The sequence below is a fragment of the Perna viridis genome, chromosome 9, assembly GCF_037379345.1.
Source record: "Perna viridis isolate PV_CMFRI_1.1 ecotype Kerala chromosome 9, ASM3737934v1, whole genome shotgun sequence".
Classification (NCBI taxonomy): domain Eukaryota; kingdom Metazoa; phylum Mollusca; class Bivalvia; order Mytilida; family Mytilidae; genus Perna; species Perna viridis.
Genome location: NC_142453.1, coordinates 31,620,150 through 31,635,548, shown reverse-complemented (window position 1 = coordinate 31,635,548; position 15,399 = coordinate 31,620,150). Strand labels below are relative to the sequence as shown.

General features: G+C 33.1%; 1 protein-coding gene across 1 annotated transcript; it reads right to left on the bottom strand.

Annotated features, from left to right (window-relative positions):
* Positions 1-402: 402 nt before the first annotated feature.
* LOC148607814 (uncharacterized) lies at positions 403-10,791 on the bottom strand. Its single transcript, XM_088546932.1, has 10 exons — positions 10,590-10,791; positions 4,660-4,753; positions 4,199-4,323; positions 3,485-3,569; positions 3,101-3,176; positions 2,694-2,775; positions 1,893-1,980; positions 1,475-1,608; positions 1,044-1,128; positions 403-542 (listed from the first exon to the last, which is right to left on the bottom strand). The coding sequence occupies exons 1-10, from the start codon at positions 10,730-10,732 to the stop codon at positions 483-485; spliced, it is 972 nt and encodes a 323-aa protein (XP_088403058.1). The 5' UTR covers positions 10,733-10,791; the 3' UTR covers positions 403-482.
* Positions 10,792-15,399: the final 4,608 nt, after the last annotated feature.

The window sequence follows — 15,399 nt, the reverse complement described above, 5'->3', positions numbered from 1 at the left end:
AGACTTTTTCTTTACCCACACGTAGTGGTTGACGTAGTAAGATGAAACTAAGCTATATGACAAATGACTTTTTTTCACATTGCAAACCGCTTTTTGTGTGTAAAGAGTGACATTCCAGCTGTGTCCATCTCACCAATTTTCTTGATTGCGCTTAACTAGAAATGTTTTATCCGAGGGAAATTTTCCCATATATTTAGTATGTAACATCCTGTTTTTGTTTAGTAGGTGCCATGATCTGATAATCGACACTGAATGTGTAACAAGTGTGAAAATTACAAAACCCGATGACCACATACCTACGTGTGTAATTTCACGATTGTATTAATAGACGTTTGTGGTATCGCTCATATTACTCACGTTTTCACGTCATTGTGACTGTACATTATGAATGATAATGTATAATTAAAATGGAAGACTACAATTTATGCAACACAATAATATTCAAACTAAAAAGAAAAAAAGAAAAAAAAATTCATGTGAATTTACTGTGTATTTGGTTCACATCCATTTGGACATGCACAGTTCGTGGTCAAAGTCATATTCTGTAACGATAAAGATGATAAAATACAAAGATGATAATAACAGACTGTAATTCTTATTCATTTGGTTTTGGTTGAATAACTATGTAGCAAAAGTGTAACATATATATATATATATATAAAAAAAAAAAAAAAAAAAAAAAAAAAAAACGAAAACAGACAACAAAAAACGTAATAACAATCATACATTCAACTCATTCTAATTGGCATAATTAATCCTGTCTATTACATAATACAAAATACAAAATTCCTTATTACTATGAGTTCATAAAGAGTTTCAACCATCATTTTTAAGTCAGGTATTTATTCAAAGAACGAAATATTTTGGTTAGTACTTTATAAACACCAGGTGTGGGTTCATCTTGGTCAGTTATTGTGTTGCTATTTTAATTGTCTTTCATCCAGTCAAAGAACAACTTTAATTATTAGAAGGACTATTGATTCCTTGAAAGACGAAAGCAATATATATTATACATATATATGTAAAATTCATGAAATGCTTACATATACAAGGGGTCTCGTCTGTCCTTTTATTTCTAGAATTGGTTCAGCGGCGTCCACATCACAAACGAGCGTGACATCAGTTATTCTGAAATTAACTTGACATTGTAGCAGTTTTAAAACTTCAACATAAATATCAGCCTTTTACAAGTACAAGGGGAACAGCTGGAACTTCGATTGTAAAATGCTGATCCTACTATTGCATAAAACTTGACCATTCCTTGACAGGAATTATAAATAGGATATAAATCGAATAAACGAAAGGAGTACTATATAAGGTAATATCAGATAAGGAAGAACATTTATGGCAGATAGAAGCTATTTTTTCATTGAAATTGACCTGTAGAGGTCATTCAGTTCTTAATGAGGATGGTGGATTTTTTTGTCGAGACCTGAACGTATAGAAAATATTTCAAGTAGATTTTATTGAATACCGGTCATGAGTATCACTTCCTGGTGCTCTGTACAAAATATGATTTTCTTCCATTTGTTTGTCGTAGTAAAATGTTGCTGTGCTGTAATCACCAATCGAGTACGAGACAAACTGATTCTGGTCCTCCTGGCAAGCCTACAGAAATAGTAATATAAGTATCAAAAGGCCGTGACATACTGTAAGAATAATCGATAGATATCTTTGTCAGACTTGAGCATATTGTAGCTTACCTTCAATGATAAAGATGTAACGTTTTTTGTTGGTGAAATACAAAACTTGTCATATTTGAAACGATTTTTAGCATATCTCATCTTTGCTATAAATTTGATAGCATCACATGATTCATACTTTTGTTAAGCTCGACGAGCGATGTAATATATCCTTTTTTTCAGACGGATTTAGTTTTCCGTGTTACTTACTGCCGAGTTGATACAGTTAAGTTGATTGAAAGGATAGCATGGGTTATAGGAATACAGAAACCCATCTGGGCCTGGAACATGGGTAAATCTACAAAATATTTTTCAAATGCAATCATAGCCTGTACACATGCATTGTGCATATTGCAAACATGTTTCTTGAAACTTTGGAACACATCTAACTAGTACTCTTTAAGTATAATTTTAAAGAAAATCAAATCTACATTATTCACCGAGACATCCAGCAGTTGCAAAATAGTGTCAAACGCAATAGCTAATCTAGTCTGAAGTTTACAAAAAAAGAAAACAAAGCAAAACAAAATCAAAAAAACAAAAAACAAAAAACAAAATCAAACAAAGAGAAAAAACAACACACACACACACACACACACACACACACACACACACACACGAAAAGAAAAACAAGAATTCATAGAAACAAATAAAAACAAAAACAAACAAAAAGTATTCCATACTTGTCAAGTGTTGTGTGTCTAAAACAAACAGTATGTATACTCTATGTTCATATTCAAAATGATTATTTTGGTACTAATGCTATGTTTGGTTTTTTTTTACTTCCTGGGTATCGATAAACATTTCTTTTAACTTTTTCTTAAAGATTGATTTCAGTTATTTGAGATAAAGTGTAACGGGTTAAAACCAAATTTTTATATTTTGAAAAATCCAGAATGAAATTCGAATATCAAATGAGATTGATATGAAGAAAATAAATATCAGGTTTGATTAGATTTCCGGTCTAGATATTATTCATTTCACAACATTCATTGTTTTGCCATAACCTACCTTGCCGTTCCGTCTCTGTATCCAACAGTTGATAAGTCAATGGCAAACCCTTCCTCAGTCTTACAGAAACAACCATTAGTTCCTTGCGATAAATAGACGAAAGGAAAAAAAGAGTTATTTCAAAAGTGCTGGAACAAATTTGGAAAACGAAAGTTTTTTCATTATTCTTAGAACTTTCTTGTCATGTTCATATCAAGATCAAGATTTCAAAACGTAGGCTTTGAATAAAAAAAATATCCAGAATGGATTGATTTTGAACAAACAGAAGATCAGTATGCATAGAGCAATATAAAATCCTCCACAAGTGATAGATTATTGTGAGTTACAACCCGAAAGTTTTCGTCTCAGTCAACTTGGTAGTTTTTATTCGCCAAGGACACGATGTAAATAAATGCATAAAACAATACCTATACATTTTCCGACAGGCTTTGGAGATCCTTCACAAAGACCAGGACAACAACATTTACTTGTCAAAGTGAAAAGCTAAGCAAAGAATAAAAAAAACATTAACGATGTCAAATGTAAACTCATCAATAAAATGTAACCCTTCCGGAGCAATTATAATTTCCCCAGGTTTTATTGGGGTTCATACTGTTCGTTTCTGTATAATGAATTGTACGTCATCTGTCGATTTTTTGTGTTCCCATCATGATTTCTTGCGGATTTTTTTAGTATTCCTGCTTTTGTATTCGGTATTTTTACTTACTACTTATTAATTATGAATCATTAAGCCTGATTAAAAAAGAATTGTACTAAATTAATCTTTAGCAAACCCCTGGTAACGTACTTACGTATGAACCAAATGATATTTCTCCAATGACGTCAAACCTTGGTACCTCTGCAGATGGATCACAGTTACAATTTACTGTACTGGTCCTAAAATCACAACATTATTTGAAACCTCTTGGTGTTATTAGAAAAGCAGAGGATACTCATTCTGTTGGTAAATCTGGCTATCAACATTGTTTTGCAGAGCCTGTGTTAATGTACATCTTTAATTATCTCTCTGATCACAGCTGCAGAAGGTTACTGTTTTTTTAGTTTATCACGGTATTTATAATTTCAATTTTTGATGTGTGTATGATACTTATTTTGATATGTATTGGATATTGGCTATTAATTTCACATCATATAACATATAAGTTGCTGTTTTGTTCGAAATACAATTTTACACTTGAATTGATTTTTCAAATCTACTGAAAGAATATGTTATCCTTCGAGAGTACGAAAAAATGCATTTCAAATATAAAGTAAACGTTAAAAATCATGTTATTTAAAAGATACATAGAAAATGCCAATCTGATTTATTAAAAGAGTGAGTCCAGAAAGTCTTATAAAACTTAATTCAAATAGCGTTTGATTAAACTAAAATAGTCGATGGAAGTGAAATTAGTTCTAATAAAACGTAGGATTATTTTATGGTAAAATGGACCGAAATTTTGATAATCTTGTATCATACTTTTTCATATACACAATAAATAATTTCGATTTTCATGTTATTTTACCTCTTAACGCCAGGACGGAATTCATCCCCGGTGAAAAAGAACTGCTTTCCATCGTTTTCGCACTTCATCGAATCAGCAGCAGCAATGTTGTACGAAAAGTTCTTGCTTTTCCCATACTGACAGATCTAAAATGAGTCTTTTATCAATTTAGGATAATTTTTAATTGTAATTAGCCAAATAAAGAAGAAGGTAATTGAAAACAAAGAAGCAAAGAAAATAATTCTCTCTACCTGTACACCAATTTCAATGCTACATAGAAAATCAAATTTGATATATACGCAAAATGAAAAAAATAAGTGTCAATTACTCAAAATGAAGTCCGTATTGAACTCATGAAAGTTCATAGTTCAAAAGGTCAATTGATGTTGAGCCTTCAGTGTTTTATTCAATTTTCGATGACCTTTAGTTTCCAATTTGTCAAAATGATATGGTTTTCCATACTGTTTTGAAGATTTACTCACCGCAGATTTTTCACAACTAAGGTAGTCAAATCCATAACATGGGTTAAATGAATATATGTAGTCTAAGCCTTGCGAGGATTGATAACCAGAAAACCTTCAATTGATAATCATGATTTAATATATCTTGTTCCCCTTCGGGGAGTTTTCCGTTGATAGTTGTAATTTGTATTTTCTTAAAGTGGAAAATTATAATTTCAATTGTTTTTAATAAATATTTCATTTGTTTCATGGAGCGTTCTAACTGCGCCCTCTATTTTTGTTTACATATTGTACGCGAAAACTTTATGGCATTATTTTCTGTGCATTCTAAATATAGATTGCTTTCATATATTTGCAAAAGTCAATGATACATAATATTTTCACCAAAACTACCATTTTACTAAGACCAACAATAATTAATTACAAAAAGTTTAAAAAAATATATCCAATTGTGACTACAATCCTGGCCATTGTTTACATATTTTAAGTTCGATTCCTATGATTTTATTTAGAGAGACCAAGGTTATAATGTTTGTACTATTAATGATGGAATGTGGAAATTAGCATTTTTGAAAACTATATTTAAAATGACATAGCTTTGATGTGAATCACAATACATGCACGCAGTGAAAAATATGAAAGTGTCATGCTTTCTAATTTTGTGAATACTAAAATATTTTTTTTTTTATCCTTGGCTCAAATCAAAGCTAAGTCTCTGCACATTTATACACTTTACACTTAATTACAAACATAACACATTTTCAAACTCCATTTGAACAGTAATCTCGTCTAGCTAGATCCTTTAATGTCAGTTTCCGCTATATAGATGACGCACTATCGTTAAACAATCCTAGTTTAGTGAATTTGATACATCGCATCTACTCCAAAGAACTTGAGATATATGATACTACAGACACTGTGAAGTAAGTCTAATAACTTGACATACACTTAGAAATCGATGGTAAGGGAAAACTATGGACCAAACTTGACGACAACTTGATGACTTGTCATTCAGATTGTCAACTTTCCTTTCATCTGTGGCAACTTCCCTTCTGCACCTGCGTATGGAGTTTTCATATCACACTCACTCATACGTTATGCCAGAGCTTGCCGTAAGTAAGTAGACTTTTTGTATCGCGCTAGACTTTTTACAATTAGACTTCTGGAACAGGGTTATGTTGCTACAAGATTGAAGGCATCACTACAAAAGTTTCATGGTCGTCATCATGAACTCGTGGATCGTTACGGTGTATCCATCTGTACCATGAAAACTGATTTGTTCAACGTGTCATAGTTTCCTTTCCTCTTTCGTCTACCTCGGACTTGACTTTTTATGAGCAACTGAGTGTTTTTAGAAAATCAGAGGACGCTTACCCTAGCACTGGAGTCCGAGTGATCATTTACTTTTTTTTTACTTTGTATGTATTATTTTAGTTACTTTATGTTCTTTGTTGTGTTTGTCTGTTTTCCATGTCGGGTCTTTGTCCCTGGATTACATTCTTTTGATTTCTACTAGAATCTTGATTACTCTTATACATATATAAGTCAGAAAAAAAACATGACTTAAGCTGTTGATCAAATAAATCTAAAATAAGAAAGCCACTTGAAATTAAAATCAACCTTTGAATTTACTTACTGAATAAGTTAATTCAATTTATTATCGGAAAACGTTTGCATTGCATTACCTCTTACATCACATAAGGTGACTTTAAGTAGGTGAAAAAAATATAAGAAATCAGAAAATTAATTTTAATTTAAATTACAAACCGATAAATAATCCACAAGAATAGTCCGAAATGCACTTATATGCTGTACAAATATTCAAATGTTGTAGATTTTCAATGAGTATACCTGCTAAAGTGTGTATTAATATTGGCTAACTTTCTTATCGATATTCGATACCAAAGTTAAAAATCCTAGTAAAACAAAGTTTTTGAGGGATAGTCTGTCAGGTAGAGTTGATCCTGAATGTATTACCACTGGGAGGGCTCCAATCTTAGATATGGAAGATGAAACAAGGCAAGTTGAATATATAAAGGTTATGGCAAGCCATGGTTACGGTTATACGCTTATATAGTCAATCACTACTTTGTTCAGCTCTGGATAAAAAACAATGATAAACCCTTAACATTAAAATGGTTCAGAGGATTGATTAAAGATGGGCAGAACTTAAAAAGTGTTTAAGCCCCGTAGCTTAGGAATGTGTAATCCAAAATAGTATAAATTAAACTTTCAAAGAACTTAGAGCAGTAATAGACAAGTATGACCTGAATTACAAACCTCATCTGATATAAATATTGATATTTAATATTGATGAAAAAGAACTTTTCGATAACTACAAGCCACCATCTATTGTTGGATCTCCCCCCACACCCTGCAGGCACCATTCAAACCATTACCATTCTATCATTCTAGGCTGTGTTAGTGCATCTGGTGTTAAGATTTCACTATATTTCGTTTTCCTAGATAATGATTACTAGCGATTACTTGATAATTGGTGTCATTCCTGGTCTGATTATAATATGTCTGAAACTGGATGGTCAAATTCAATCATATTTCAGAAATCGTTGAGGAATCATTTCGTTAAATTTTAAGTGGTAGGAATGGAAGTTTCATATGTTGAAGAGGATGAAACTGAAGGTGAAAAGAATAAAGATTAGAAAAAAACACTAACAAAGAAATTTTGTCAGTGTGACCTATCACAGAGGAGTCTGTGACTGAAAACGTCAAAACACATGTGACCATAAAAAATAAACGAATAACCTCGCAAGTCTGAAGTTACTAGGAAGTCAATCAAGAACACTGATAAACCTGTTAAAACTGCAGCTTCAGAATCAAATAAAATAGTGATTCTCCGAAAGCCGGTCCAAGTCAGATTAATATTGCAGAGGATTCTTGTTATTCTGATAATAGGACTGAGGCAGAAAAAAAAATCTAAGCAAACTTTGCGGTATTTGCAAAAAGTTTTAACCAGACACGAAAGAGGGGAAAATGCAGTTAGAGTTCACCAAATGGGTTATATGTGACAATCAGGAAAGCCGACACTTGGTCCACTTGAAATACTGGTCCCCTTAACATCAGTGAGTAGTCGAACCGTCTTTTTCTGCCAAAATTGTAAAGATTTTGAGTCAAGTTATACTTGTTTTAATTCAATGGATTTATTTATGTGTTATGCTATTTAATTTTGCTGTTTAGTTTCATTTTCCTGCTTAACTTTATTTTGTGGGACCAGTAAAAACCAAACACGTGTTGTTTGGTCATTTAAAAAAACTTCATGTAGTAAGTGTCTACATGAAGCGCAGTTATGACCGTGTGCAATAATGAAATAGAAACACGCGCCAGGTACATAAAGGTATGTAGTTTCGTTTATAAGCATGTATGTTGAATAGTTTTTAGTGTTGTTTGTTAAGAATACCTTAATGTATAAGTTCATAATGTACCGAAAAACTCTTTCTGTGCTATATCGCCAAAAAGATCACTCGAGGTTATAAGTTGAAGTACTAATAACTCTTATGATTATGCATTGCGTATATTGTAGGCATACAACACGAGGGTCAATATTTTTTTAATTCTCATTTTTATCCTTAAATACATTGTACAAGCAGTTCCAGTTTTACCCTTCTAAATTTTAAGAAGTCTTATTCATAATATGTACTAATTCCAAGAATATATCAATTCACCACAGCTAGTGGGAATATATTACATATAATCTGTGACTTAAAGAGTAATCAATAGAACCAAGATTCTAGCGGAAATAAAAAATAATGTAACACTGTGACAAATACTAGACATGGGAAACACAAACACACAAAAAAGAACATAAAATAGCCAAAATAATACATACAAAGTAACAAAAAGTAAATGAGCAACCCGGACTCCACATAAAACTGGGGGCACGGATCAGGTGCACCGGCAGGCTAAGCGTCCTTTTTAAAGAGTAATCAAGGGAACCGAGGTTATAGCGGTAATCAAAAGAATGCAATCCAGGGACAAAGATCAGACATGGAAAACAGACATACACAACAAAGAACATAAAGTAATTAAAATCATACATACAAAGTAACAAAAGCAATGAGCAACTCAGACTCCACTACAAAGTGGGAGCATGGACTAGGTGCACCGGTAAACGTCCTCTGCTTTTCTACAATCACCCGCCGAGTTGCTCATAAAAAGTCAAGGCCGGGGTAGACAAACAAGGAAAGGAAAACTATGACCCGTTGAATAAATCAGTTTTCATGGTGCAGATGGATACAAGATAACGATCAACGAGTTCATGATGACGACCATAAAACGTCTGTAGTGATGACTTCAATCTTGTAGCAACATAACCCTGTTTCAGAAGCCTATTTGTTAGAGTTCTAGTGCGATACAAAAAGTCTGTGTAGTTTCGGCAAGCTCTGGCATAACGTACGAGTTGTGATATGAACGCTCCATACGCAGGTGCTGAAGGGATATTGCCACAGATGAAAGGAAAGTTGACAATTTTGAATGAAAAGTCATCACGTTTGGCGTAAACTTTGGTCAATAGTTTTCCTTTACCATCGATGTCTACGTGTAGGTCAAGATATGAGGCTGACTTCACAGTGTCTGTAGTATCCTTTATCTTTGTTGTGTATGTCTGTTTTCCATGTCTGGTCTTTGTCCCTGGATTACATTCTTTTGATTACCGCTATAACCTTGGTTCCCTTGATTACTCTCTCAAGTTCTTTGAGGTAGATGCAATGTATCAAATCCCCGAAATTAGGATTATTTAAAGATAATACGTCATCATATAGCGGAAAATGAGATTAAAAAACACACGCCGATTTGCTCATAAATAGTCAATTCCGCGGTAAACTAAAGAGGAAAAGAAAACTATGACACGTTAAACAAATCAATTCTCATGGTGAAGATGGATACACCGTAACGAACCACGAGTTCATGATGACGTTCATAAAACTCTATAATGATGACTTAAATCATGTAATAACATAACCCTTAATTTTAAGACATCTAGCGCGGTACAAAAGTCTGCGTAATTACGGCTAGCCCTGCATGACGTATGAGTTGTGATATAAAAACCCCATATGCAGGTGCTGAAGGGATGTTGCCACAGATGAAAGGAAAAGTGACAATACGGAACAAAAAATCATCGCGTTTTTCGGCAGTCTGGTCATTAGTTTTCCTTTACCATCGATCTCTAAATGAACGTAAAGATATGAGTTTGACTTCACAGTGTCTGCCGTGTCCTTTATCTCAAGTTCTTTGAGGTAGTTGCTATGTATAAAATCCTCGAAACTAGATTGTTTTGGATCACATTAATCATAAAATCAGCCTCCTAAGAGTGAAGGAAGAGGTCAGCAATTTGAGGAGCACATATTTCCCCATTCGATACATATTCTTTGGTATATTAGGAAGATGATTTGGAATCTCCACCAAGACCTACGTATTTATATATTTTATACATGGGTGTACCATTGCACATCAAACTAATGCAACTGACAGCTAAAAGCTTTGCATAGATTCTAGAACTGATTGCCTTTTCTATCTTAAAAATATATGCTTTAACTTGGAGTTTCATTTTTTCAAGACAGGTTAGTTCTTGAAAAGTCAATGAAATGCGAGAGTACATACAATTGTTGCCAAAGTTTTCTTTGAATATTGTATAATGCAGGGAAAAATTGAAGGACTGCATTAAAGACCGAAATATATTTTCAATGATAAAAATTAACTCTAATCTATATTCGATTATTGGACCCGATAAGTGTGAATTTCTTATCTTCTTGCTACGGAATTCACTGTAAAGAACGTTCTGTTGACTATTGAACATTATCCGCTTTATCTGATAACTATCACAGGATAACATTTAAAAAATGCTATTTTTATGTATGCACACTATACTGTTATTTTTGCACTCGCTATAACCTGTTCAGAAATCTAGAAAATATTTCTTAAATAAATCGAATACATACCTTGCAGTTCTGTTTTTAAATCCTAGAGATGATATGTCTACAATGTCTCCGGTTTGTGTTTTGCATGTACAGTTCTGACCAGAGACATCGGCTGCAAAAACTGCAAACACAACAATTATCAATGCCGCACTAATGGGTTTCATTTTTTTCTGACAAAATAAAGAGAAAAGTTTTTGATAGATATTATATATAGAACAAAAATAGTTGTGTTGTTTAATACAAGGACACCAAGGGTCTTTTTATCATATCAGTAATAACACTGATTGTATGCATACTTTAATTGCCAGTTCATATTTAATTTATTTACCATAAATGACAAAATCTCTAGGGGTATGGTCAACATATATATCTTAAATACACAACTCAAGTAAATTCTGACTTTGATAACATTTCTTTATTTAAAAAATAATAAAGTTCTGAATTGTGCACTAGTATGATTTATTTTTTTTAGATATAGGTGAATGTTATTGCTTTATAAATGTAGTAACTGCCCTATATATTATTTATGTCTCCCTCGATTTACAATTTGACAGTGGTGTTTGATTATTAAAATTTTAAAGGAATCTGCCTGACAACTTTTTACATATTTGAGTTAACGTCATTATTGGTCGAACAACAATAGGCCATGATAAAAACCGCAAGATAGTAAATAAAAACTGTTCAAAATTAGCTATCTAAGTAAACTTAAATATTGGAAAATAATAACTTAAATATTTTGAAAGAGTAATCAAGGGAACCAAGGTTATAGCGGTAATCAAAGAGTAATCAAGGGAACCAACGTTATAGCGGTAATCAAAGAGTAATCAAGGGAACCAAGTTTATAGCGGTAATCAAAGAGTAATTAAGGGAACCAAGGGTATAGCAATAATTAAAAGAATGTAATCCAGGGACAAAGACCAGACATGGTAAAAAGACATACACAACAAAAAACATAAAGTAACTAAAATCATACATACAAAGTAACAAAAGCAAATGAGCAACTCGGACTCCACTAAAAACTGGGAGCATGGATCAGATGCACCCGTAACGTTGTTGAAAATTTCAACAATTTTACTCGGACGTTATTCACACAACCAGCTCTGTGGTAGTAGCACTGCTTTAACATTGTCTTTTTGATACATATTTAGAACTTTCAATAATGAATGTCACCAGAGAATTATAATTACGATAACAATATTGGAGTTTGGTATAACTCGTTAACAGCTGGACAGTTTTAAAGCATGGTCAACCTAAAAGTTTCATTAAGGAGGCAGACTTACGGTAAGGGACATTACTCTTGAAATCAGTGATATATTTGTATCATATTCAATTTCATCAAAGCCTATCAAGCTTTTATTTGAAAAAGAATAAAATTAGTATAAGTTATCTTTGATGCTTACATGAGATTGATGTAAAATGCTGAATGCAAACGTTCCAATGATTTGTAAGGGTTTTGTCCCTTACGCTAGGTCTACTACCTTAAGGTATTAATACTCGCCGTTGTGTTTTGCTGTTGCATGATTTCAACTAATAGTCAATAACATCTCATTTGTCGAAAGCGTCATTCTCCCCTAACAACTGGCGTCTTCATAGAAGGACGATCGCTAAAATATCCAACATGGTAGATGTCAGAGTAACCATGTCGAAAAAAAATTACTCGTGAAATTTGAGTTATGAAACTTTTTTCTACAATAACAAGAGGATATTGTCATTGTAGAAAACATTATAACAAACTGGCCGAGGCTCGTTTGCTATGATGTTGAAATTTGAATAAAAATAAGTAAAATGTGTCATTTTTTAAATAACGATGTTTTAGTGTTCTTCACAAGGGACTTTTAAAATTTAAAACTCTACATATGTGTTTTCTCCTCTATTATTGTAAGGAGGAGCGTAAAAGCAAAGATTTAAGACAATATTAAAGCAGATGACGTAATTAACAATGACCATAGAGTAAACATTGAAAAACTTACTCACTCAATTAAGTTATGTGATCAAATAGAAGTATTAAAACGCAATACAGCTTGACAAAAAAAGGTCATACAAACTTAAATTGTAAAATACGGAAAATGGTAAAAAAAACCTCTTATATAATGATTCATAACACATTCAAAACAAACAGTAAAATATCTCGTTAGTCATACATTTTTTTGTACTGAAATGCCTGCTGCCGTCAAATTCGAGGCTAAGGTCTAAAAAGACGCAGAGGAAGCTGTATCAGTAATCTTTCTAGTGATCTGTTGTATAAATAAATGGAAGCCATTCTCCAAATTTAGGATTATTACAGGAGGCAACATCGTCAATATATCGACATGTGAAATTAAAAGATCTAAGCTCTTTAACCTTTTTGTCTTTACAAGATTTTGAAGAAACTCCGATTCATAAGAATAAAAACAGATCAGCTATTGCCCATTGGAATGCCAATTCTTTGTTGAAAAGTAGTTCAGTCAAAAGTGACAAATATATTGTAGAGGAGATGCTTTGGCTTACTGATCTCCTGTTGTTCGTTGTTCGTTGTAGCAACCCTTTTTTCTCTGTAGTGGTGAAAAATGTTGAATAAAGCCTAAACAACAAATTTGTGAGAATTAACATTCTTGTAGTTAAATTCTTTATGTGAGGGGCAAAGCTGTATATAAGTTGGAAAACCAAAGGTTTTGGTAACAGCAAAGATTTACGTGAGATTTAAAATTATCTAAAAGATCTAAAAGATATAATTAATACCACTACGCAAGAAAACGATTTCACTGTATTTTACTGTCCTTCTTCATTGCGGTGAGCTGTACAGACAGCTAGGTTGTTGAACAAGTGGACGATCCTATGTTCCTTTGCCTGTATGGATTTTTATGTAGTTACGGATGTAAAAAAGTAAGTCCTCAGACTACTAAATTGAAGGAATATTAAAGGCCATAAAGAACTTGTGGTTATCTATGACTTCATCCTTGTTTAACGTACTGCGTTTGTATTTAGGATTAATAGGATAAATTATGGGAAAGTGTGAATAAGCAAAATATGGTCACGAGTGCCGAAGAACGCCTAGATTTAACAAACGTGCAGAACTTGTTCCGCGCACGAGTTAAATCTTCAAGCTTTCTTATCACGAGTGATTATATTTTAATTATTCACGATAACCAATTGATTATCCTATTAATTATATAGATTTCCTCTATTATTCATTACTATTTTCAATATGAATTTTATATTTTGTGAACGGTGGATTGATATTGTGAATGTGAAATTACCGAATTTATTTCTCAGTGTAAATTATCGATTTTTGTTACACTGGGAACTTTCGGTAAATCACTGCTATCTAAATAATAATACCCATATCATCCTTTATTCCTAGCCTTTTTATTAAGCATTCGAACTAACGGACTTTAAATGCAAACACAACATTATTAGAGGGTTTTTTTTGCAGGTAAGACACATATTTCTCATTAGAGAGGAGAGATATTTTGCAGCTTCAATGTCTTTGAATACAAATTAAGGTCAGTCATTCATGCAGTGCTTGAGGTTGTTAATGCGACATCGTACCAAAGACTTATTTTACCCAATTTGTCAGTGAGTCGAGTTCTGGTTTCTGTTCCTACTCTCTCTTTGTCCATGCTTTTGCATAATTTTCAACTGCGTCCATTAGGATTTTAAAATTATCGTACCAGTTTACCTGTTGCAGTTCTCTGGTCTTTGGCCCATGAAATATTACTTTTTGGAGATTCACATTTCGAATAATGTCAAGATCACCAATGACGATATGGCAAGAGGAGTAGTAAACGAAAGAAAATTTAGTACAATCATAAGTGATAGGGTTTTGGATGTACGCTTCTATAATTTAGACCTTCAACGCATTTGTTTAGTTAAAGAATCTACGGGCAATAATGTTGGTTTTACTGTAGACGACAATTTGGACAGACTGAATTTTTTAAATATGGCGGTATTACTATGCAGAGAGCATATTACAAAGAGTTGACAGTGACCTTTACCTTGTTGAAAGGGAATGGCCCAGGATTAACAATAGGCTTGTAAAATGAATTCATCAACTGAATTATTTACAATGGAGCTTCAACTCTTCAACTCTGTGGTCATTTAAATAGACACCTTCATTCAAGGGCACAGTTCAAGCTAATTTACTATTAAAATATTAGGTTCATTCAATTATGTATGATTTAAAGTTTCTAAGACCCACTACTACTGAACAAAAAATCTGAAATTCGATAGTGCAGAGAGTGCACAGACAAAGAACCAGGATTCATCTAAAAATGATTATATATATAGGGCTGTAACTTAGTACCCGATGTGTGGTAGTACGGGACAGCTCATCATCGTGAATTTGACAGTTCTAATATTACTGGGAATTTTTCAGACGCTTCCATGCTTACGTTACCTTCCCTGTATCAATTTGATCCGATGGAGCAGTGTAGGGAATATTAATTTGTTGTGACAGGTATCGTTAATATGATCTTCTATCCTACATAACAACACCCAGATGAGCTGTTCCTATTACATATAACTTATATCGTGTACTAAGTTACAGCCCTAGATTAATCCTACAAAGAGGAATGACCTGGCCAGCAAAAGCTATATTTTTAGATAGCCTAGCTGGCCACGTGGTCTAGGGCGCTGGACTTTGTGCAGGCAGTGTTGCCATAGATGTTACAGCAGTACGAGCGAGTCCTGCGGAGGGAACGATCAAAAATTTGCTTCGCAAATTTGACACTTCTAACATCGTTGGGAATTTTTCAGACCCTTCTATGCTTACATTATCTTTTTACATCAATTTGGTCCGATGGAGCAGTGTAGCGAATAGAGTAGTCGCATTCTGAGACGTTTATATATATAT

What these genes read in the sequence shown, in the direction of transcription:
- LOC148607814 (XM_088546932.1), bottom strand. Translation starts at nt 10,732, where the DNA reads ATGAAACCCATTAGTGCGGCATTGATAATTGTTGTGTTTGCAGTTTTT. An exon ending in TTAGTTGTGAAAAATCTGCG is followed by an intron (nt 4,324 to 4,659) that starts GTGAGTAAATCT and finishes GACTCATTTTAG; the next exon opens with ATCTGTCAGTATGGGAAAAG. An exon ending in TTAACTGTATCAACTCGGCA is followed by an intron (nt 1,609 to 1,892) that starts GTAAGTAACACG and finishes CTATTTCTGTAG; the next exon opens with GCTTGCCAGGAGGACCAGAA.